The sequence below is a fragment of the Catharus ustulatus genome, chromosome 6 (assembly GCF_009819885.2).
Source record: "Catharus ustulatus isolate bCatUst1 chromosome 6, bCatUst1.pri.v2, whole genome shotgun sequence".
Classification (NCBI taxonomy): Eukaryota; Metazoa; Chordata; class Aves; order Passeriformes; family Turdidae; genus Catharus; species Catharus ustulatus.
The window spans coordinates 24070273-24095577 of NC_046226.1; the positions used below are offsets into that span (position 1 = coordinate 24070273).

General features: G+C 48.7%; 1 protein-coding gene across 2 annotated transcripts; it reads right to left on the bottom strand.

Moving 5' to 3' along the window:
- Positions 1 to 1785: 1785 nt before the first annotated feature.
- VSX2 (visual system homeobox 2) lies at positions 1786 to 23823 on the bottom strand. 2 transcript variants are annotated; one of them, XM_033062872.1, is made up of 5 exons: positions 23385 to 23823; positions 22180 to 22264; positions 19258 to 19381; positions 4485 to 4665; positions 1786 to 3486 (listed from the first exon to the last, which is right to left on the bottom strand). In XM_033062872.1, exons 1-5 carry the CDS (start codon positions 23821 to 23823, stop codon positions 3155 to 3157), a joined length of 1161 nt encoding a protein of 386 aa, XP_032918763.1. In that variant the 3' UTR covers positions 1786 to 3154. The 2 variants fall into 2 exon arrangements, with proteins under 2 accessions (XP_032918763.1, XP_032918762.1); XM_033062871.1 differs by having other exon boundaries at positions 1786 to 3549.
- Positions 23824 to 25305: the final 1482 nt, after the last annotated feature.

A 25305-nucleotide genomic window follows, 5' to 3' on the forward strand; every position in this document is an offset into this window, starting at 1 on the left:
CCAGGAGTGGCCACTGCCATCCTGGACTGGGAGCGGCCATGTGGCCAGGACTGCGCAGCCAAAATCGGCACGACCCGGACAGTGGCGCGTGGCTGTGGATGTCTTGGCATGACTCGCAATGAACTTTGTTTGTTTAGCCACTTTTAGCCAGCCACACTGCAGACACAAGGACAAAAATGGCGGCAGCAGCTTTTCTTGTTTCCAGTGCTCCACATGAAGAAAAGCTCCCAGTGGAGCCGGTGGCCGGCATGGCTCGCATGGTGTTGTGTCAGCAGGGACCATGTGGCCAGCAGTAAGAGGCATGGCAAGAAATTTCCCTGATTCAGAGCCCGAATGAGACCAACCTTTCAGCACTGCAGAACTCTACAAGAACTGTTTCAATTGATAAAGCTTGAGAACAAATGAACCTCCAAACACCAATTCTCCCCCAAGTCAGGAAAAAGAAAGGGTGAAGACAGAGAGAGACAACACTGAGGAGTCAAATTCCAGATGGGAGGGGATTGAGGAGATGCCTTAGTTTTGGGCTGAAATGCTTTTGTAAAGATATATTTGATATATCAGACTTTGTTCTTCCCCTGTAATTCATGGGATGCATTGGGGGGATGTAGCATTCTAACCACAGCCACGAGCAAAGGCATCCGTATTGAAGTAAGCAGATGTTGAAGTAGCTGTGATCCAATGAGAAGCTTGAAATGAGAGATGAGAAATCTTGTTCCATGAACAGAAAGAAGAAAATCTCTGTTCCCAGAGATGGATGAAAAGAACTTCTGCTTCTGTGCTAGAACAACTCATCCTTAAAATAGTACCCTGTAAGTTGACATGGCCCATGAATGCAGCTGTAGGAAGGCTGCGAGAGATGGGAGGGACTTCACAATTGCAGATTTCTGGGTGGCTTCTATTCATGGAAATGAAAAGCCATGAGAACTGTTTCTTGTGGAGAAGTCTCCATGACATAGCAAGAGAGACTACTCTTCCTAAGAGAACTGAAGAAAGACTATTTTAGAGGTGGTAAACTGACTGAAAGTCACAGGTTTTGTCTCTTGTTGTTGTCAGTTGGAAAGAAAAGAGATTGTGGGGGGAGGAGAAGTGTTGTGAAGGTTTATTCTGATTTTTTTTTTTTTTTAATTCTGTTGATAAAAGGTTTTTTATATCCTTTAAAGTTTTGAGCCTGTTTTGTCCTCCTCTTAATCCATATCTCACAGCAGGAAATGAGTAAATAATTCCAGTAGGTGCACTGGCATTTGGCCAGCACTAAACCCGCTACACCTGGTAAGCCAGAATAGGCTTCCATTGCTCTCGAATTGGCGCTCACCTTGCTGGAAATCCCAGGGGTGCCCCTCACTCTCAACTGCTCCCCTGCACTTGCCGTGTCTGGCTGCTGCCTCAGCTCCTCAGGCCAGAGGGCCCCTGCAGCCTGTTCCTGGCAGAGGCTGAGCCTGCCTGGAGGTCTTGTCTGACTCTCTAACACCAAGGCACATGTGATATGGCATGACCCAACACACCAAGGTGCTCTGGATGCCGAAGTGACTTTTTCTCTCACCAGTTGAATGATGTAACTTCTGCTCCAAGTACAAGCATCCCACTTCCAGTTTTGTATGTCACTGCAGAGACAGATCCAAGCCCCATCTCCTCCATGCCTCAATGGGGAGGAAAGTGCAGACCTCTGGGCCACTTTGGATCTCTTACCTCTCTCTGGCTACAGTGTGACATCCAGCTCCTTCTCAGCTTTGGCTGAATTCACCCTCCTTGAACATTGGTGACTGGACTCATACACAGTATTCCTGTTTAGTTTTATTCTTCTTCATATCTTTACAGAAAATGGCACATAAATCACAGATGCTGGATGACTAGAAGTTGTTACAGCTCCATATCTCAAACACCTCAATACTGAATTATTTTCTCACTGTATATACATTATTTACACTCCATGGGCTATCATCTAACACGTCAAACGATCGGGGACAAAGACAAACAGGGGTTGGATGACTGCGCTTAACCCTTTGATGGAACAGAAACAGCTCTGGGGAAAGGGTGCTCACAGCAGAAAGCAGGACAGAAAGGGTCACCTGGAAGTCACTGTCCTACAGCTTTTGGAGGGGGAATAGTGCTTTACTGGGATGGGAAGGTGATGGTACCATGGAGTGAGTTTGACTGTGTGGGTCTGCATGTGCTCCTATGGGTGTTATGTACACATTACAGGGTGTATCAGGGTGGATGTGCATGGCTGTCATTCCCTTTAACACTCAGAGGGTGAGCTGGACAAATTTAAGTCAATAAATACATTAGGTGATGTTGTTGTCTCACCTGGAATAATGTATTCAATAAATAAATTCACCATTCATCCCCTCTTGCAGGGGTGTAGGGTTTTGGTGTTTAGGGCAGAGTCAAACCCAACTGCCCAGTCCCGCAGGAGCCAGTGAAATGGGCTTGGGGTCAGCTCAGGGTACCAGGTGGGACCAGGGTGTTTTGCCTGTGGCCTAAACCTGCCTCTCCCTGCCAAAAAGAAACAAAACATAACTGCTCTTAAGCTGCAGTCCCTTCCCAGCAGACCCCAGTGCTTGGGCAGGGAGAGATGGATAGAAGGTGCAAACCACATTACATGGATGGTCATCATTTCATGCAAGCACTGCCATGGGCTTGTCCTGCTTCAGCCTGGGCCACAGGCGGAGGCGATGGCCAGCAGAAGGTGGCGTGTCTGCCTGGGGCACGGTGGGACAGGGTGCAAGGGGAAGGGCCTGGGCAGCACTGGGCAGAGATGTGTACCAAGGAGAGGCATGGCAGCAGGCAACAGCCTTGCTTCAGGATGGCAAATGGGCTTTGGAGCTGCAGCAGGAATAAGCCCCAGAGCCAGCTGTGAGGCTGAAAGGACCAGAGCCTTAGTGTCATTGGTGGCAGTGATGATGTGACACTTCCCGGTCCCCCAAAAAGGAAGGGGTGGGGGGGTGAGGAAGGCCTGGTGGGGTGGAGGAGCGAGGGGCAGGGGTGTGCTCAAGGGGAGCAGGCAGTGGGCACCCCTACCAGGCAGCCCCAAACACACAGACCGGGGCCCCTCTCCCTGGCAGGGGGGCCAGGGACACCTGGCAGTCCAAGGGGGAGCGTGGCCCCCAGAGGACACAGTGTCTGTCGGGGCTGGCTTCTGCCACCTCTCTTCCCCCTAGATCAACTTCTCCTCCTTCTGCGATGAGTTCAACTTCTCCGTCTGTCTCTCATCCTCCGCCACTGCCGCCTCCTCCCCTGTCTCCGGCTTCCTGCCTGGGGCTGGGGTGTCCCCGGCAATGGTCCCCAGGACTTTGGTGCTGTGCTCCTGAGCTTTGGCCCTGAGGGCAGCAATGCTGTTTTCTCTCAGTTCCTCCTGGGAAATGGTGCTTTTGGGATCAGGACCCCTTTCTTCTTTGTCACCTTTGTCAAGCTTGGGCAGGGCCTGGCGCTCCACCTCTGTCTTCCTCCCCGCCTCAGCCGCTGCCTCCAGAGATTTTTTGTGCATCCCTAAAAAGAATTGTTGGTATTCGGGTTTAGAAAAGCGCCTGGGCATGGGAAAGCCATCTTGAACTGAAAACAGCAAAGATAAAGAGAGGCCAGAATTAAGGAAAAGCAGAAACCCTCACTTCACACAGCAGTCACAGCGAGCCACTCGCTCTGGCCCCCATGCGAGGGCAGCCCAGGCAAGGCAGCTGCCTGCTGGGGCAGCCCAGCATCTGTGGGTGGTGGCTGGTCCCAAAGGTCTATAATTACTCTCCCCTTCATTTCTCTCTGTGAACCTGAAGCTAACTTGTTCCTGCATGGAGATGAGGGTCTCAGACAGCAGCATAGTTGCCTGAGCTTCACTGAGGCTGGGGAGGGAGATCCCTCATTAGGAGGGATGTTTCTATTTCCTTATCAAACCACAGCCACCCTTCTGCCTCTCTCCATTCACACAGATGGAAGGATAGGACAGCCCATTGTCAAGATGCCAGACACTAGTTTTGGGGCAGAACCAGCCTGGAAGGTCAGAAAGAGGGAAGCAAAGAGCAGGAGTGTGACAGGGTAGCTGCTACCTCCATGCCTGCACAGAAAACCAAGTGAAACTTGGGCAAAGACAGAGCCTTTGGGAATCCTAGCACCCCATCCAGCATCACAGGGCTGGAGGAGTGAGACTGGGATGACCTCCTGCCTTGAGCAAGGATTGGAGCCCCTGTTCCAGAGCTGGGCATATGAAGGATGCTTGAGCCATGGAAAGTGAAGGTTAGCACCAGCCTGAGCATGTGGACAAATTTGTGTCCCAGCCAGATTCTGCAGGTCATGATCCAAGGTCCAGCAGGAGCTTGGGATGAGTGGTCAAACCCTATTGACAAGGGTCATTGGTGGACGGAGGCATCAAGGGCAGCAGGAAGGCAGGACCTTGCCCTGCTGCCCTTCACCTATTTTCAACATGACTCTGATTTCTCCCTTGCATCCCCCTGTCTCTACCCATTTGCCATCCCCAATGAAGTTGGCTGCTCTCTTACCCAGGAGCCAAGGGGCACAGGACTCCATGATGCCATCCTTGGCAGACTTGAGGATGGATTCAGGCAGCGGGATGGAGTGACGCACCATGGCACCGTAGAGCCCATACTCAGCCATCACACTGCTCCTGCCCCAGCACTTCTCCCTCTTCCGCCATTTGGCCCGGCGGTTCTGGAACCAAACCTGGAGCAGGCGACAAGGAGGGACATGGGTTTTGTGCGTGGAGAAGGCATGCCAGGCCCCTTCCCGTGCAGGAACATGCATGTAATTCTGCAGCACGATGAAAGCAGATGGGTGCTTATCAGATGTTTATCCCAAAGGCAATACAACCTCTTCCCCATGCAACAGACATTGGGTGTGTCTCCTTCCCTCCCTTGAAGGAGTGGTGAGGGGCAAGTGTGAAAACAGGTCCTATCCCTCTCCACAGGATGTAATTAATTTGCCATTGCAACGTCTTTTTTCTGGTGGCTTTTGGCTCTCATGCCTGGGATTTTCTTTTATTATTTGCTGTGTGTCTGAGCAGCGGTACAGGGCTGCAGGCAGCGGTGCCTGCAGGGAGGGCTGGGATGGGGGCGGATGCTCGAAAGAAGGGGGAAGCTGCTCTGTGCGCTTTGCCCTGAATTCCCAGTTTGAAAAACCCCTCATCTTCTCAGAAAATTGGCAGAATAATCTCTGAGCTGTGACCTGGGGGGCAGTGAGCAGAGAGGCGGGCAGCAATGGCAGGGAGGGGGTGATACTCGCAGAAATCTATTAGTGCTCTCTCTCCGATTTCCATTCCTCTTGTCTCTTCACCCTCCTCCCTCCCCGGCTCCCCTCCCTTCCCCCCGAGCAGAGGCATCAGCTTTAGATGAAAAATTGCTTGAGGTCTATTCAGAAGGAGGCAAAGGAAGAGTCAGCCCCAGGGGCAGCCCAGGCCTGATTGAAAAATAAGTTAATTTCAGTTTGAATCGATGGGCCTCAGGCACTGAAATATCACGGGAAATTAAAGCAGCTGGTCCCCAGGGAACCACGCCATTGACCTGCGCTAATTAATGCCATGGAGTTACCAGGCCCCTCTCCGAGAGGCAGTCCCTCCCTCCCCGTGGACACCCCAAACACCTCCTCATTTAACTAATTAGACTCACAGAAAATTGGGTGTTAATTTGTTTAGGATTTTTTTTTCTTTTCTGTTTTTTTCCCTGCCTTTCCCGGAAAGTACACGAATGGAAATGAATGTCGGGGTCTCGCTGGCAGATGGATGCTCGGGGTCACTCCGCAATCTTCTCCGACTTGATTGCTTGATTAGGTCGTTAGCACATTAAAAAAAAAAATTGCTTGCCGTCTGGCGCTGGCCTGATGAGTGGGATGAGGCGGGAATCGCCTGGGTAATTTATCTTTTTATACTGCAAAGAATTTGATTTCAATCTGCAGATATATGGAGGTGCCTTTGACACCTGTTTAACATTACAGAGCTGACAGCTTAACCCTCTCTTGTCCCCACTACTCGTAGCTGTGGGGGAGCTCAAGCTGCAGCGGGGAATACTGGGGGTCTGTGCCAGTCCCCCAGCTCTGCCATAGGGACCATAAGAGTGGTGCCACAGAGTGATGTCCTGGTCTGAGGTGGCAAGGCAATAAAGGTGGGTGGCTAGCACTGATGACAGTCACGCTAGCCATTCCCAGGAGCCCAGCCAGCCTACTCCCCGAGACAGTTCTGTGGAATGGGTGGAGTGGTGGTCCCACTGGCTGTGATCCCAGCTTCTCCCAGCAGAAGACACTCTGTGCATGTCAGAGAGGATTTTACCAGGCAAAGAAAGGAGGCTGCTCCACCACATGGCACCTCCTCTGCATGATAAACAGTCTGATTTACACTTTCATACTGCCAATCTGTAACCCCTGGACCACGGGTGGTTGTAAATCCTGCAGGGCCTAAGCAAAGACCCTCAGGAATGCAGAGCTTCCTCTCTTCCCCCTCTCCTCCATGCCTGTGTGAAACACGCATTTGCTTGGCTGTGCAGTCAGCAGGATGCTGAAAGAGAGTCTCACTCCAGGTCATGCAATCCTCCCATTCCCAGAGCACAGGGTGCAGAGCTGCAGGTGCCTCTTTACTGATGCTTTTACCACTTGCCCTTTCTCTTCCCTCCTGCCTTGATGCCCCTATCATATTCCCACATACCTCATGCTCCTCTTCCTTTTTCCTGGCAGTGCCCCAGCACTGCCCACTGCCATCAAACCTGCTACCCTGGAGCATCCCCTTTTCCACGGCAGTGTTACGCAAATACTGGAGGCAGCAGAAGCTTTGCCAGCTGGCAGCCCAATTTTGACTAGAGCTGGTAGAAAATCTTCAATCAAAAAATGCTGATTCAATCACACAAGAAAAACTGTGTCCAGCCACTGGAAGTGTAATCAAAATTATCTATAGCTTTCTTCTGAATGCTGTACTTTAATCTCAGCTGCCTAAGACATGCAAAATCTATGCTTTAAAGCCAAATGAGAAAAACAAAATTGCATCAACATCTCAGTAGGATCATTCTGAGATTTCCAAAACAAATTTTTGTCATTTGATGGGAATTTCCTCTTGGTTTTGATTAAGAAAAATGAAAGTTTGAAGTCCCAGAATGTTTAGCAGAACAGAAGTCGGGAAGACTGACCACCTTGCTTTAATATCAGGAACCATATCTTATCTGAGGCATGAAATTAAGTGAGACCAATGGTGCTCAATACTGAGTATTGCTGGGATCAGATCCCAGTCAAGCATTTCTGTCACAAGCTCATTCTGAGGAAGACTGAGTGATGAGCTCCAGCATGGCACTGGCAGTTCTCATGCCATTTCAGATCAGCAGGATTGTCCCTTGTCCTGTTTTTGTGATTTTGTCCTCATTCAAATGGCTCCATCAGTGGGGCTTTCATTTATGAGATCTCAGTGATTTCTTCAAATTTACCAATGTGTTGCCAAACTTTATGTGGTGATTTCAGTAATTCAGAGGCATTTTCAGTGGTGTTGGTACATCAGTCACAACATCCAAATATGCAGTTATTTATTATTGGCACCTCACTTTTTTGGGGGACAGTTTTCACCCTTACACTTCACTCACCTTACACATCTCTTGTGGTTTTGGTATTCTTTGTCTGCTTATTGTCCTTGCTTGGAGAGTCTACTCTACAGCTTCCTCTGACACTGTAAGATTTGGTCTGCTTCAATGTCTAGGTTTGTTCACATTTCCTCCTGCCCCTTCCCACCCCATGGATTGGCTCAGCTTTGTGAAATGCTTTACTGATGTTGCTCTGTACCTTGCACCTTCCTTCTCACTCGTCCTCATCTGGTTTTCTGTTGCACAGCCCAGGGTATGGTGTAAAGACTATTTCTGCTTCCACATCTCAGGGGCAGTGGTGAAACCTTCTGATTTAATTTTAGACTGAACCTGTCAAGTGTTTGTGCAAAGCTGTCACGATGTGATGTGCAGAGATGTCTTTTGGACCGATGTGTTACACCTCAAGAAGTTTCACACTTCTTTATTTTCATACAAACACCCTTTGTGAAATCTGGGAAGCTTGTTCCAGGAAGCCTGTCCTCCAAATATAGACAATGGAGAAAAGTGGACAGGTTTCTCTTGCAGTATTGCAAAGCCTTATAAATGGGAATGTTTCTAACTTTAATCATCACCTAATTCTCACCTCCAGTGCCCACTGCCCAAAGCAATAAAAGTTCAGGCACTCTGTACTTGACTACAGGTCTGCAAGGGTTTAGGAGTGGCAGTTTCGGAGTCAAGACTGGCAAGGATAATCTCTATAGTTTCCTCCTCGGAATCACAAATGACAACTGATACTTCTTCAGATTATTGATGACACAGAAGAGCAAATTGTAGGAGGAGAAATCTCTCATTTTGCAAGGGGATGTGAGACTTGACACATCCTTGTTATCCACATTCATCATATTAGTTTGTTTACCTAATCAGTGCCTGAAACATTGTCTGCTAAAAAGAGAAATCTCCCTGAGGTCGGCCATAATTCAGAAATCTGAATTAGCAAAGGGATATTTTAAAACATCTGTGGTGTTCCTGTGTATTGTTTCTGTTTTGCTTCTACCTAAAATTTTCCACCGGTAACACTCATTTTCTTGGCAGCTACTTTCCAAACTAGGGTTCATGATGAGAGAATTTATATAGGAATTTTTTTTCTTATTAATAAAAAAAAAAATACATTTTCCATGCCTAAGCATTCCTCATCTATTAAAGGAAAATTCCAGGCTTGATAATGGTGAAATTTTGCTTCAACAAATCTCTCATCCTGCCTTTGATAGAGCATTCCAACAGGGGCATTTCAAGGAGCACAAGCCGGTCCCAGCCCAGAGCAGCAGGAGCTGAGTGTCCACTAGATGGCCACAGGCAGATGCACGTCCGCATCTGCGGACACAAGGACACGGACACACGGACACTCCAGCACGTGCGCTTGCCAGGCTGCAGGGAGCAGCTGTCGGCAAAACAGCACCTAAAGCAAGGGGCAACATCCCAGTATCTCCAGGGTCACCATCTCCCCGGCACACGGACAGGCAGGCGCACGTTGTCTGTCACTTCCCTGCTTTGGGGGAGCTGCAGACCAGACAGCACCTCGAGCTGCCCTCCAGGGCCCTGCTGCCATCTCAGTACCCAGTTTCTCCTGACAACTACACCTCTCCCTTTCTATCTCCTCCCTCTCCAATCCAAGACTTAATGACAGTGGTCGAAATTAAAACCTCCTCTGGAAAAACAGGGATGTCCTCATCCTCCTATCAGACGGGACCTGTGGCCCTGGCTGGGTTCAATCTGAAGATTTGAACACTGCAAAGAACGGCCTCATATCTTGCTTGGAGCACGTCCCCACCCATACCCATGAGAAGTGGGGCTGTATAACAGACTGCTGTGAGAGCATGAGCTCTGACTGTGCCCTGGGGCTTCCTCAAATCCCTCCGTTTTAGCAATCACTACAGAAAAGCTTCCTGACTGCTGGTAGAGACTGCACCACTTGTGTAAGCCTGGAAACAGTTTATTGCTGTCTTTTCAAATGTAACATCAAGGTTATTGGTACTGTTTATGGTGACATCACTTTCTATGGCTGGTGTAAAGTGGTTATGAAGTTAAATGAGAGCAGTAAAGGTTGCACATGGGCTGCATGGCTGATCACAGGACTCATCATCCCTCTTCTTGCTAACACTGGGAAAGAGCTTGCTGAACTCACTTTAGAAAGGGCAATTCCTGTACACGACATAGCAAGAGCCCTTCCTGATAATAGCTGGAGTTCTGTCTGATCCACTTGGCTAAAAGGTCCAACCAGAGAATGCAAGATGAGCTGTGAAACAGCCCTCATCCCTCTTGAGTGAAGACATGATGGTGCATCATGTTGGGTCTCCTCTAAGCTAAAAGAGTAACAGGGCACTCATTAAATATGGGCTTAATTGGCACCCAGCAAAAATGTACATGATACTACCATGCCAGCAGTCCTGCAGGCTAGGCCTGTCTCTGAATCCTGCTCTTTAAAGCACCACATGGGCCAGGAATAACTATTTGTTCCAATTTATCTGACTTAGGCAACCAAAGCTATAAAATCCCACTTGACCAGGAAACATGACCTAAACTGCATTCCCTTGGTAAATCTGGGGTTTGCACCTGGCCTCACATGGCAACATAATTTTTCGTATCTTGTAACCCTTCAAAAGCAAAGAGCTTCATTTGCTGCAGGGATGCCATCTTCCCCAAAGCAAAACAAGTGTGCACACGATGTGCAGGGTCAGTACAGTGACATCAGTGGTTCAGCACACACTCAGCCTGTGCATCACATCTGCACAGCAAATGCATCTCAGACACTGACTTCACCCTGGCCACACTGTGATTCCAACTGACCAGCAGCTTAGCTGGCACTACAGTATAGGCTTCCATATGCTGGGACCTGGCAGATCAATACCCAAATTCCTCTTTTCCTAACATGCTGAGTGAAAAACAAGAAAAACATCAGGGTCATAGATGCATGATAGTCACAAGAAAGCTGACAAGAGTGCAGTCATCATCCTAATCCACACAAAACCAGGGAGACATCTGTTATTGTCACAAACAGTGATAATGCACATCCATCCTTTCGGCAATCACAGTACCTGACTCCATTAGCCAAACTGCTATCCTGCCTGGATTATTTCATTTTGCCTTCTTTTCCCCCACTAACACTGCTCTGCAGGTCCCCTAGCACACAGGAAACCTTAGCATAGATCTTCATAAACATCTGTAAGTAATGCACTCTGTAATCATGCAGGGACACACCACATTTTTACTTTCATGCTAGGGAAGGTGAGTCAGGACAGTCAGAGGAGAAATGTCACATCCCCTTCACAATACCTTTCAATGGGCCCTGAAATCAGGCCATGCATGCCAGCATTCCTCCAAGGTTGTGGAACACTGCCTGTGCTCTGGGACTGCCCCCTGGCATGCCAGCATCAGCTCCATGGGGCCCTGCCCTTCATCAGTAGACAAAGAGCAAAGGGCAAAGGTGCTCTCTGACCTTCTCCAGAAAAAAACATAGGCACCAGAGGCTGTGCACTAGCAAGAGATGGTGTCTGCAGTGCTACTGGTACCCACTGTTCCCTGAGATAGGGCTCAAGCCCACCCCTACACGCACAGACACACATGGAGTTGTCACTTAAACACTGAGCCTTGATCTCAGTCATGGTCATCATATAAGCTGAAGAAGTTGATCCAGTCAAGTAACAAATTGTAGTTGAAGTGACAGTCATGGGGCACTCTGAATCGGAAGGCTGGCAGTGAAGGGACCCAGAGATATCAGAAAGATGTGATGGACATAAAGCAAGTTGTCTTGAAATGGACATCACAGGCAGATGTGGCTGTGAGCAGTGTCTGGAACAGGTATTTATTCATGCATATTCACATGGATGGCATGGCTAGATCCTTCCAAGAAGGTTTTTCTCAACAACACTCATAACTCAGCCCTCCCTCTGGGTGAGCCAGGCAGAGTACTTAGAAAGGAAAGGGTAGCACAGTGAGAAGGTATTTTGCCATGTAGAGCCCAAAGTTGCAGGTGAACCAGAGCTTCCCAGAGGCATGGGTGGGCAGCCTGCCTGTGCTGTACAACACAGGCACAGCTAACCCAGCCTGGCAAGGTGCTGCTGCTTATCCACATTGCAGTAGCTCAGCTACAACAGCCAGGCACGAGTCACTAGGTTACTTCTAGGTCAGGGAGGGGACCCCCCCCTATGTTTATGAGTGTGCAACATGCATGGCATGAGCATTTCTATAACTCACAGAAAGGTGACCAGATACAAGCCGTGCTCGGCTTGCATTCCCCTGCTGCAATTTTGAAGAGAAAGCTGCAGCTGAAAGCTCTAATAGCAACGTGGCAGCCATAGTTTCAGCTCTGCCTTTGCTCAGACATTTGGGAGCCTACCAGATTCCTGCTGAGAGAGAAAGTAGGGAGCAAAGTGTGCTTCTCACACAGGTCCTAAAAACACCTCTCACTGCTGCTCCCAGGACAGTAACATTCAGGGTAGAGAGAAAGAAGAGCACCTAATGGTTTTTCACAGCCTCCAATAAAGCGCCCTCTGGAAGGCATCTTTGTTCTAAGATACTGTAGAAACAGTTTGTTTCTACAGACTTGTAGAGAAACAAGTCCAGCTCAGTTCCTCTTTTCTGCTCCACGGAAGGACCAGCTGGCCTCATGCACGTGGAAATGGAGTTCTTGGTGTGTCTGCTGAGGACTGGACTGCTCTACAGTGCCTGGGAAAAACCTGGGTCACAGAACACCCACAGAAAAAGGCTGAAAAGGAGAGTAGGTTTGTGCTTCCAGAGAAGAATCAGAAGAACTTGTTGAGATCTATCAGGGTAAAAGGAAAAACATTACAGAGAGAAATAGATCCATTAAGAAATAAAGGGAAGAGTAAATTAACTGAGTGTCTAAAGTGCCTGTGTTATTGAACTGTTAGAAAAATCTCTATTCAAAGTCAGGAAAGGAGGAAAACTTTGTAATAAAGGGTCATTAAAGGAAAACATGAACACAACCATGAGCTGTTCCCTCTGCCAGGTGTCATAAGGCTGGAGAGGAATTAACTGCTGAAATTGCTGGGATGACCAACTGTTTTTTAAAAATCAGCTGTGAAAAACTGCAGCGGTATCAGAGGAGAGAAAATAAAGTTCATCATTAAATGAAGAAGTGGATGAAAGTGTTCCCAGCACAGGGATTTGAGATAGTATTTCCAGAAGAGCTGAAGTGACTGAGGAACTGCAATGCCTAAGCTAACTCAGAGACATGTTAGCCCTTAAACTACTGTTGTTAAGAAGATGGGGGAATGAATGCAGGGAAGAGTTGTCACAGCCTGGCATCATGCAGAGCCATTCCTGATTCTTATGGATGTGATGGGGGAAGCCTTTGCCAAGGCACTCCACAGAAATAAGCTTCAGTATATTTTGTTGCCCACCTGTCTTCCCCCTCACAGGGAGTTCGTGTGACCCGATGCTTGAAGGTGTCAGATCCTTGCTGATAGTGTCTCCAAACCATGGAGAGAACAAGCAGTCACTGCAGAGAGCTGTTTCCCTCCCAATACTGCAGAGAAGCACATCAAATTCACACTCCCTTATCCTGGGACAGCCATAAACATCTTTTAAGAACAGAGCAGAAGGCAAGAACAGACAAGTTTGGGTTTATTTGTTTTTCTGTCCCATTTAGAGATTAGTCAGTGGCTAAAGCAACTCAGGGACTGAACACAGAGGGATAAAGCAGTGCCTGGGTGAAGAAAATATTCGTAACTGTACCTCCACCTCTGCACTAAAATGACCTTTTAAAACTGCACCTAAGAGCCCCAGCTGTAGCAGGATAAAATCCCTAAGATAAGCAAGCAATCTGCATGGTCTAGCAACAAGCAGGAGAGTCCCCACTTCAACAAGCTGAAGTGTCATTCCCAGCCCTCCAGTTTCCTTCTTTTCTCCTGCCATATTTTCTTTCTGTGTCCAAAAGTATGTAGTGTAAGACTTTTCAGACAGGAATCCCTTTGGAAAGGCTTGCCTGGGCCCCTGCTCTTGCCCATCATCCAGCCCCTCTGTTTGCAGCTCTAGTAATTAACTTGTAAACGAAGTTCTAGCACATGGGCTGAAAACAGGCCATAGATAAAGGGTAATGAAAACAATCCATTAGAGAAAGGGCCAAATTAAACAACTCTTAATTGAAAAATGGAAATGAATATGAATTTAGATCAACTAAACAAGCATGTTATTGAAGAGGCAGAAAAGTGGATGAACTCCTAACATACCAATTAAAGACATGGAGGCAGAGATGCACCATATGCCATGAGAAAAACTCATAATAATATTTGCAGTAAGCCACTAAGTTAGATTAGTTTTATTACTCTCACTTGTATACTTCCTACATTTCTAGAAGCATGGGGGAAGTTTATGACATTTATCTGGTATCACACTGTCATGGCTTGCCCCAGTGCTCACAAATTATTGGCAAAGGTAGCCAGCACTAGCTGCTCAATTCTTTTTCATTATTAACTGTTTGCAAGGGTCTTACAACATACATATTTTGAAATTATTGGCTCACACAACACCAACACTTTTGGCTTGTCCTTCACCTTGGTAATCTACCTCCAACAACGCTAACCACTCTGGTAATTTCCTTCCAGCTACATGATCCCCATGAATGTGCTGTTCAGAGACACTAGTTTGAACTCACTGGTGGTGTGCCTCATGCTGGCCTTTCTCTGTTCTATACGTGAGAGTCACCCAAAATTTTAACAAGAATAGACAGGTCCTCACTTTCTTAGAGTAATAGTGATAAGCTTAGAAAATCCAACAGCACCGCTTTCTGCAGCACTAAGTAATGCTTTGGTGGCCATTCCAGGCACACATTCAGGAAAGGTCACCAACTGCATGGAGCAATCACAGCGTTCCACACTTACACCCCGGGATTCAGACTACACCTCAGCACTCTGCAGCAAGTAGGAAAAGCCAGCAGGAGAGGGAGAAACCAGGGCTGCTAAAGCTCCATAAAACTAATTATTCCTTCATGCTTTCTATCATGTTTCTTGAAGGGATGCCGTGGGTTCACTCCTGAGCTCACACTCAGTGCAGTACAGGTTCCTCAGGCCTTGTCAAATTATGTTCACCTCTAAACAGAGAGCCTTTTTGCAGAACTGAAGGAAGGTAAGCCTCTGTCCTTGCAAAATACCCGTGGTACTTGCTTCCCTCTAAATGATTACTGCTCCTGACTCCTCCATCCCTGTTCAACTCCTAAAGGGCTTCACAGTGATACTGAAATGTGTTCATCTGATAGCTAAACCAATACATTTCAATTAAAGATTTAGTTGACCTTGTTTTGTTTTTAGCCAAAATTGGCCTCTTAGCTGCCTGACAAAGCTTGCTGGATGCACAGACAATTCCCACTCCACAAGCAGCACCAGCCTCTTCTTGGGATTCCTTTTGCTTATGTGAGCAATTTTATTTGTCCCAAAAACTCTCATCCAATAATTACCATACAATCTTTTAACAACAAGAACTGACAATTTTTAGCAGTTTTATTACCTTTTTTAATTGATTACTTCCTTTAAAAGGTGACTCTGATGTCCTTACAATGGCAGTCAGGATCTTATTTTTTTTAGATACTGATTAATCAATTTGTTTGATCAGTGGGAGAGATACTTTAAAGATAAACATACACAAGCATTTCAATAATCCCCAGATCAAACTGTTACTGAACTGAAAGTTTGGAACTGTTGTGTATTAATAAATTCAATAGGGATAATTTATCTAAAATCTACTCATTACACTTTAGAGATTTGTTATGAGAAACAGCGATTTAAGTCAGATGTTGCAGTATTTGTCAGCCATAGGACATTTTTAATATTTCATAATGTTTACTAAGTATATACTTCCCCCTCAGCAATCCACTTACCTCTCTTGGATGTTACAGAACAGTCTGGATTTATTCCAATACTGGCACTTCAACTCCTATGAATATTCTTTCAAATACATTGATTAATGTGGTCTTTTTCAAGTATCTTGCAAAATGGCCACAGTGACATCTGATCTGACTTGTGCAACATATCTCACTATGAAAAAAATTATTTTCCCATGCCACCCAATGGGAGGATGCTCATTTTCCTTCCAGGAGCAGCCAGCTCAGTGTGTGTCTGCCTCAGAAAAAAAATACACTTTTATCTTCTCTTTAAATGGAGGGTTTAAATATTTTTTCCTGTATTCAATGTTCTTTTAAACCAGTAACTTGCTTGGCCTCTGATGGCTATTTGCAGTGTTCTGCTGAAGGCTTTACCTGCAAACTGTTCCTATACATCATTCTTTCAATTGCCCTCTTTGAATTTCACTTTCACATCAAATTTCATAGGTGATTTACTTTCTCTTTGACTAATACCTCCTGAGAAATAATTCCATGAATGAAAATAAGGGGTAGATATCAGTCTTAGGTGAGAATCCAATGGGAAACCACAAGAAATGCTGTAGAAGTCCACAATATGTGATGCTCACAACAATATTAGAAAACACTTTCATTAACGACCTACAAGAGGGAGACAGCACTTCTGAAAGATGAGAGGAACCACGAGCTACAATGAAAATGCAAAACTACAGAGCTCCCTCAGGCAGCTAGAAACTCATGCAAAGAAAAAACGCAGTGATGTAAAATTATAAATATTATGAAGATGGAAGTAAAGATTCATTGTAAGCTGTCTGTTTCAAGGGGCATTAAATGATGCTAAGAGATTCAAAGCAAGATTTACTGCACTCAGGCAGTTCTGCTGCAGAACTTCTTGCCATGGGATATTAAGATATTTATTTATATGCATTCAAAGTCCCAAGAGACTGACGAAGTACTCAGTATCACTAGACAGCTGCCCTGTGTGGAATCCACCTCTTGCCACTCTCAGAGCTGGTAGAGCTGTTATTATGCTCATTAGCCAAAGTTAACAAAATTCCACATGAAACCCAGAACACTGAAGGAAAAACCCTAAGCATAAAATAAAATCTGTCTAAAAGAAGTATGAAGTGACTGAATTAGATAAATAAAAATAAATAAGGAAGCAAGCAGACCAGTGCTAATCAAGACTATTTCTGCAAGGGACCACAAGTCCAGCTGAACTGGTGTGATGCAGCTGTAGGCATGTGGTCCTTTATCTCCAGGAAGGCTGACAGACAGGATGGGCTTCATGTAAGAACAGCCACATGATTAAGAGAGAGATAAGCATGTGATTTATGAAGGATGATTTAAGGAAAGATCTTTGCAACTTGCTTAAACAATGATGAAAACCACAAGTGACAGCCAGGAGAAGAAATATCTTAGATTTATTTGAAGAGCATGAACTTTATAACCAAGAGGAAAGAATTAGGCTCATAACAAAAAGGTCCAGTTTTGAAAAGGAATACAAGGCAAAATATCAAGAAGTATGATCAAAGTTGGGAATCACCTCACCATGGCTTGTCACACACAAAAATATGGACAAGGAAATTTCATAAAATATGTGGTAAGGGACAATCTACTGCTGACCTATTGGAAAGTGGTGCTCAGGACTCCTCTGTGAGCCTGATGCTCACCCTTGCAAGGTGCTCAACAGATGCTACAGAAATTCTGTTGTTTCTCATTATTTCCACTTTCATGATCAGGAAAACTGTTATTCACAGTTTTTCTGTGAAATACTTTTTCTGGAATACACATGCCATTAGTTACACCTGTTCAGAACAGCCATACATTGGGGTGCCTCTGCTGTCCAAGTCTAATCTGATCTCAAGAGCAGAAGGGTCCCAGTAAGGAGATCTCCTAGGTTTAAAAGTTGCAATACAGGAAGAGTAGTTGTTCAGCCAGCTGCAGAATGACAGGACAGACAAGTAAGTGTGAGCTAAGATGCTTTACCTGCTATTTCACTTCCAAGTCAGTTCAAACACTCAGCACTAGAAGGGTGCTCCAGGTGCTGAAGCCCTACAAGGTGTGTCAGACCTACACTGTCTGCCACAACATCTCATTCCTCCTCACACAGAGTGCATGCTCTCAGCTCTGGCCAGAGAAATGGGGCCTCTGGAGTTCAACACACACTGTGCCACTAGATGAACATCTTCCTTGGAAAGATTTTTTGTGGGAAATCAAGGGATCTTCTTTGCAGCCCAGCACCAAATGGTGGCTGTAGGCAACAGACTCCCAACAGTCTCTCTTCTCTTGACCTGATGTCCGACAGGATCACAAGTGGAGAAGTGACCACCCATTCACTTCTCTCTTTCTAAAGAGAAGGCATCAGACTTTGTTTCTCAGAGCAAAATCCTAATGCATCAGGCAGAATTTGAGATGATGTGCCATTATTTCTGAAAACAGGTGGAAATCCTGTTAGCACACAGGTTATCTACAAGTTGTTAGATCAGCGGGAGTCCTGCCAGGTCAATGGGATAAGAAACACAAGTTGCTTTTATAAAAACATCATTTTTGATTGAGCACAAGAATAAGGGTGGTGAGGGGGAGCTCAGGACTGAGGGAAAAAAGGCCACACCTTTGCTTTGGAGGATCTTCCTGTCCCTGCACGGGGTCATACCTCAGCAGCTTCTAGCATCAGTGTCATCCTGCTAAGCGCCCTCTGAGCTACATTCCAAACCCATGGGGGAGCAGCCTCCTGGGCCATCTCTTCAGCAAAGAAAGAGCAGAAGCTCATGACACAGCTTGGTGGGTGCTGGGCATGCATGAGGGATGAACAGAAGGGAACCAGGGAAGCCAGGACCCTCCCAACACCACATGGCACACAGGACAACTCCATGCACCAGCCACAGAGGCCAGCCACTGTCACTCTGTGGAGAACCAGGACAGTGAAACTTCCAGCCCAGACCAGAACTCCACCTGCTCAAGGCTTGGCCATTACACTCCTGTGCCTTGTGCAGAACCCTGATGGGAGCAATCCATGGGGTAATGTGGGGCAATAGAAGCCGCTGGAGCCCACCCTTGTGAGCATCATGTTAGCTCTGTCCAGTGTGCCTCCCACACTGTAAACAGCAGCTGTTAAAGTCTTCTCCAGCTTTCTGGCTGCAATGCATGGCAAAGGCTGGTCCTGGCCCAGTCCTGCTCCTTGCTGCTGGAGGATTCACCACACAGCAGTGCTACTCCACACCACCTGGTTCTATCGCCTCACAGCAGCACAACAGGACTGACATGCAGCTAAAGCCTTAACATTAAAAGCTGATAACTTAATAAAACTTAACAGATTAACAAAAAAATAACAAAAAATTATCCCCAGAAGCTTTCAGGGAAATATCACTTGAGGAGGTAAATACAATCTAAGTGCAGACATGGTACAAACATCTCACTGGGACTCACCCATCATTCCCACACTGCATCCTACCCACAGCTGTACCAGCTGCCCATGCCATCGCTGTGCATCCTTCTGTGACCAAAGGAGCAGAGATGAGCTCTTTCCCTTCAGCAATGCCCGCCCAGACATGGTCTCTGGGAGGCTCTCTTCTTGCTTTTACCAAGACCGTGAAACGCTGTCATCTTATTTTGCATGCCTGTTGTCCTTCTGAGGTAGGATTCTCTTTGTTATACACACCCCAAATCACTGGTACAACACACCACACACAGCACATGTTGACATACAAACACAAAATACAAATCTGCCAATAATATCTGATCTGTCTGCCTACACATCAAAAGCAGGAGAGTGGACAGCCTGGGGAAGCTTATTCAGAAAAATGTCAGCCGTCCCATCATGCCACTAGCTTTTCTTCATGGAGGGATGAACATGGCGAGAGCAGCACAATAAGGGGGTCCAAGAGATATGATTACCTGTATTCTGTCTTCTGGCAACTCTGTTTTCATGGCCAACATCTCTCTAGCATATACATCAGGATAGTGGGCCTCGTTGAAGGCCTTTTCCAGCTCCTCCAGTTGATAGGATGTGAAGATTGTCCTGAGGGGAGTAAAACGCTTTGATCAAAATACAAGAAGTAGCAAAGATGAAGAGTCAGAGAAATGGACACTGAAAATAGTGAAACCTGGGTAACCAGCTAATACACAGCTTTTTTCCATCTCCTGTGCACAAAAGGTCAAGTGCCAGGGTGAAAGGAGAACCAGAAAATGCCAGAAGACAGCATTTTTAACAGTTACAAATCACCTTCCCTTTCAGGGACTCGCCTCTGGAGACAGTGCCTCCCCAGCAGCGAGCACCCGCAGCGATGGCAGCTGGTCTCGGACTCTGCTGCCTCTTGTGAGGATCATCACACTGAGGAAGCAGCGTCCCCTCAGCACCCCGTCTGGAGAGGTGCTGAGCCCTTTCCCAGCTGATGGTCCTTAGCCTCTTCAATCTCCATGAGCAAATTATCCTTGAGTCTCAGACTTTGGACAAATTCTCCAAATGTTTTCTCCACTAACCCACCACTTTTCACACCAGTTCTTCCCCATGAGAGTCAGGACCAGCTCCCTTGCTCTGCCTTTACCCTGGCTGCTTCCACTCCAATATCCTGTTAGCTGCTCCCTGCCAGTTTGCATTACCCCATTATTCTTTAGAAATCCTCCTGGACTGCCCTGGGCAGGCAGCAGCCCAACCCGCCTCCACGCAGCCAGTTCTCAGTTTGGGACAACCAAATTGAAAAATCAGCAGCTGGAAAGCCGAGACGGATGAAAGCCCTTCTTCAGCAGATGGATGAGAAGTCTCGGAATGCTTCCACTCCCTGAGGGTTAAAACTCCCACCCTTCAACTCCTCCAATACAGAAAGCACCATTTTTGATAAAAGCTAACAATACTGCAATGGCAAAAAACCCCAAACAACAAACAAACAAAAAAACCCAACCAAACAAAAACCAAACCAAAACAAAAAAGCAACAAAAAAGCCAAACCAAAGAAAAAACCTCAACCAAAAAACCAAATCAAAATAAAACAACCCTCAACCCCAACAACGAATTGCAGCCCTTGTGCAAAGTGAATGTATAAATTTACCATCCATCTAAGAAACATGTATTTCCCAGAAGGAAAAAGAAATTGAGTCTGTTTCAAAAATACACCAAATTTCAGAAAAGCCTTTCAGTTCCAGATAGCAAAAAGAGAAAATATCGGAAATATCCTCCGCTACACAGAATGAAAAGGATTCCATCAGATCAATAATATTACTAACAAAAGCAGCATGCAAATGCAAGGGACCTGCCTGCAATCAGACCCTTCTTTAAATTCACTCTTAAATCCATTCTCTTTTCAAACAGTTTTTCTTCAACTCTGACAAATCTGTGAACTCTAGGGACAGCAGAGGCACACCGAATCATGTATTTTCTCTCACTGGGACCACACGAAAAATTATTCCAATTTTGATCTAGTTTAGATTTCAAGCATTCCCCTCCATCTTCCTCCGACAAGAGCGCAGAAGCCAGTCCAGGCTCACTGGCGGCAGGGTTTTGCTGACATTTAGCTGAAGTTTTCCCTTTTAAACTCGGGTAGTCCCTGTCCTTTTTGCAATTCACAATCCACTGCCCCTTTTGGTGCTTCTATCCTGTAGCTATTTGCAGGCTATAGGATAGTCATCTTCCAGCCCTTCTTTGTACAACCAGAGGTCTTAACTGTTTAGTACAGAATATACAACTACAGCCAAACGCTGCGAGTCTGTTCCCGTCTAGAACTGAAAACAAAACAAATCTGAATTTCGTTTCCTATCGCTCATCCAGATCGGGACCTGAACATCAGTCCCAGCTGTGTTATCACCCAGCCCCGTCTGGGGCGTAAAGAAAATCAACTTGTACTCAGCCCAGAGCACCCAAACTGGATACATTTGCCTGGAGAGGGGGCCCGAATTTGGAAACGAGCCCTCCAGACCGAGCCTCCTGTTGCACACATAGCAGGATGTCTCCTGGGATAGTCGGTCTCCTTCCACCCCGCATCCTGCTAAGCTTTCACTGGAGCGTCTTTTAATCCACCTTTCCTGCATCGTGGCAGGATTGATTTAATTATTCCTAAATCACCCTCAGTGGATGGTGTTTAGCCTTCCTTTGTCCTGGCGCTCTGGCCACAGCAATGCCAGAACCCAGCAAGGGATTTTTCGTTTCTGTTTATAAAGCGCAAACAAACCAACTCCATTTTAACTGTGGGAGAAGTCAGGCAAAGTCTATTACCCTGAGCGTGCCTATAGGAAACCAAATCCCAGAGTGGATCTTCGTTTCCTTAAACAGTTTCCCAGCCTTCTTTAGCTTTTTTGCAGGCTGACTCTGATTCCCAACTATTTAATCTATTAGCAAAATATTTATTTTTATGTAATAAAATATTTAAATTCTTCGTGGGAATTCTGTCTTGCTGACAGCCAATATTAAGATTACTGTATGTGGAGCTGGAAACAGCTTTTATTATTTCTGACAGGTTGATGATTTTTCCCTTCCAAACTCTCATGATCCGTGTTCCACCGCAGCTCACGGGCTGCTTAGGATTGCGAGGGATACCTGGATCCGCAGCCAGAAAAAATTAAATAAAATGACACCTGCGGTCTAATCCCCCACTCCCTATAGGCACGTCCCCATATCCGATTTATTTTGGACGGGAGACAGAATAAAGGGAAGGCCCCGTTGGAGAAGCCGCAGGGGCGCCGGGGCACTCCGGCGGCCGGTGTCGGGAAGAGTATTTTGCTCCAGGCCGGAGCGGGTCGTCCCCTCCGGGCGGCGGGGCTCGCCGGTGACCGGTTCCCTAGGGGACTGGGGCGACGGGAGCGGGCGGGGTGGCCAGCGCTGTCTTACCTGTGCCGCCTCTTCTTTCGTTTCTTGCTCTGATTTAGGGAGGATTTGGACATTTTTCGGTCGCTGGAGGAGACATCCTCGGAATCTGCGGAAAGACAGGCAGCGGCTGTGGGCTGGGGCTCGCTCCCCACCAGAGTCCTCCCAGGCAGGGCCAGGCCCGCCGGCTCCGCTCCCTCCGCCGGCTCCGGCCGAAGATTTCGTTGCCATCGCGCCGCGGACGGGGCCCGACGCCGGCCGCTCCCTCCAGCGCGGCCCCAGCGCCGCTCCCGATGCGGTGCGGGCAGCTCGGGGCGATTCGCCTGAGCCAGGGAAGGTTCCGGGCCGGGACCGGGCTCTAGCTCTCGCCTCTCTCCATCAGAGTCGTTTGCTGAGGCTGCTGTTGCCTCGCTGCTGAAACGCAGAGCCCCGCGAGCTCAACCAAACCGTAGGAAAACGGGAAAGCTGCAGCCCCATCTCCGCGGCCGGGCAACCGCGACCGCCTGCCCCAGCCCGGGGATCCCGGACTGCGCCGCAGAACACCGGAGCGGGAAGGGAAAAATTCAGGTTTATGGAGCTACCGGCATAAAACAAACCCCGGGAGGAGCTGGTGCCTATCCGCGGCCCGCGGCTCCCCAGGGATGCCACGGCCCGGGGGTGTTAAGAGCAGGACGCCGCCGCCTTTGCCCCGAAGGAGCAGCCGGGGGGCGGATCAGGGACCCGTATTTCGATGCGCGCTCGGTCCCACTCCTGCTCAGCGGGCCGTGCTGCGGGCGGGGGTGACGGGCACGGCCCGGGACGGGCGCTGCTGCCGGAGGGAGGCCGGGGATTGCCCAGGAGCCAGGGTGCCTACCGGGTGGACCCGAAGCGGCCGCGGAACGGGGCCTGCAGGCAGAGTTGTGGGAGCTGCTGCCGTCTAGGAAAAGGATGCCGAAAGACCCCTAATTCTCCGGCAACGACCCAGGGTCGCGGGGGCCGCTCCGACGGGGCTCTGCACATCCCTAGGCCGGGAGCTCGGGGCCACACCATCAGACCACGGCCGCAGTCCCGGACGGGGGAAAATACGGTCCCGCCCGCCCTTCTCCTCATTCTCGGGATCGAAACGAAATCTCCCTTCCTCCACCGAGCAAGTGGCCTCCCGCCGGGACACCGCGTGCGGGTGGCTGCTGGGTGCGGGCGGCGGCGCTGGTGGGGCGCGGCGGGTCCCCGGGGGCCGGCGACGTGCCTACCTGAGCTGGCCGTCTGGCTGCTGTCCAGCTGCCCGGGGGCCCGGGCCAGGGGCTGCAGGTGGACGCTCTGGGGGTCGGAGAGCACCTCTAGGAAGGTGGGCTGGGTGTAAAAGCCGGGGATGCCGCTGGCCCCCAGCAGCCCCATGCCCACGCCGCCCACCCCGGCGGGACTGAGTACGGAGCGGGCCGCCAGCAGGTGCCCGGCGGGCAGAGAGTCCAGGGCGGCCCGAGGGTGCGACGGCGGCTCCTTGTTCAAGCCCAGGATCTCCTGGATGCCGAAGCCGGTGCAGCGGGGAGGGGTGGGCCCAGAGTTGGACTTGACCCCAGCCGCGGGGGGCGGCGGAGGCAGCGGCGGAGCGGCGGGGGCGGCGGCCGCGCCGTCGGGCTTGGGCTTGCCGGGCAGGCTGGGGGCCAGCGCCGCGCCCGCTTTGCCCGTCATGCTGCGGCCAGCGGTCCCTGGTGCCCGCTCCGGGAATGCCTGGGAGCCCCCGGCTCAGGCCCCTTTTATCCGCCCAGCCGGGAGCCCGAGCGGGGTCAGAGCCGCGCAGCCAATCACAGGGGCCAGCCGCGATTAGGGATGCCAAAAAGCCGGCACCGGCGGCGGCGGGGCCGCTGCTCGTGGGCTGGGGCCGGTGCCCGCCGGCGGACTGGGGCTGCCGCCCGCCCCTGCGCAAAGAAGGGCCGGCCCGGCCCCGCAGGCCCCGGCCCCGCTTCGCCTCCAGCCGTGCTGGGGAGGTGGGGTTAGGGAGGGAGGGAGGGAGGGATGGAGGCATCCCTGCTTTCATAAACACGCACGGCGTGGGGCACCGGCCCTGGAGGAGAGATGCGCGAGGCTTACGTGTAGGGAAACCACGGGCTCTCTGTCTTTCTTGCTCATCTCGTATTCTGAGATAAATAAGAGGTCAGAAGAGAAATTAGGGACCTCGGAGATAAACTAAGAATTAAAACTGAGCAGTGCTCCTTAAAAATACAGAGCTGGAAGCTTTGCACGTTGGAGAAGTATTCGGCTTCCTGCTATCAGAGGAGGTGAAACAGTTGCTTGGACTCTCTAGACAGCCATGCCCATGAGCAGGGTTTCTGAACCCCACAGTTCCTCATTAATTTGCCTTTTACCATGTGTGGGCAAGACAGCACACACCTCATCCCTGCCAGCATTACCCCAACCAAAGATATTAAACTAAGAGAAAGCCCAAGACTTCTCCTGTTTCGCTCAGCCTGAGGCAAGAGCTCCAGTGCATGCTCTGTGATTCGTGAGGCCAATTAATCAGCAGAATACCAAACTGGGGCTGGAACTGTAGCTCCAGATCAGCATGGGAAGTCCATCTTCTGCCTCAGCTTCGAGGAGAAGCAGCTCCCTGTTCCTCTCTTCTCTGTTTTGCAGGCCTCTGGGGTGGTTCATCCGGCTAAATGGCTCCAGTCTGCCCATGAAGGGGAACCTGTCCCCAGGGGAAAGCTGTCCTCCTGGTCTCTGGAGAAGGCTCTCCAGTGCCAGGTGCATGGTGAAACAAGGGCAGGGGACTGTTTGTGAAATTTGTGCTATCTGTCCAGGATGGCCACAAGTGTTTTGGACTCCCCAAAGGGCATGTCCTGTATACTTTGGAAATCCTAGTTTAGAGTCTTAGGCAGCCAAAGAATTTGGGCTGCTGCAGATGCTGAAAATCCTACCTTCCCTGAGCAAACCAAGGGCACCTTCATTGTAATGGCTGAGACTGTCTCATGTTGGACCAGCAAAGTAGTCATATTCCCAGCCATTATTTTGAAGGAACTCACGTCTCTGCAGAGATGGAAATGTTCACAAGAGGTGAATGAAGACTGGGGTGGTCAGCTCCTTTCTAATGGATAGGAAGCTGGGAGCCAAATGTGTTAAGAACTTTCGGAGCAGGTTTCCCCCAGCCCTGGCCCTATCTCACTGTACCTGAGC

Coding starts and splice junctions, on each gene's coding strand:
- VSX2 (XM_033062871.1), bottom strand. CDS start 23,823: ATGACGGGCAAAGCGGGCGCGGCGCTGGCCCCCAGCCTGCCCGGCAAG. Junction 22,265..23,384: donor CAGCCAGACGGCCAGCTCAG/GTAGGCACGTCG, acceptor GTCTTTCCGCAG/ATTCCGAGGATGTCTCCTCC. Junction 3,550..4,484: donor CTGTGCCCCTTGGCTCCTGG/GTAAGAGAGCAG, acceptor TGCTGTTTTCAG/TTCAAGATGGCTTTCCCATG.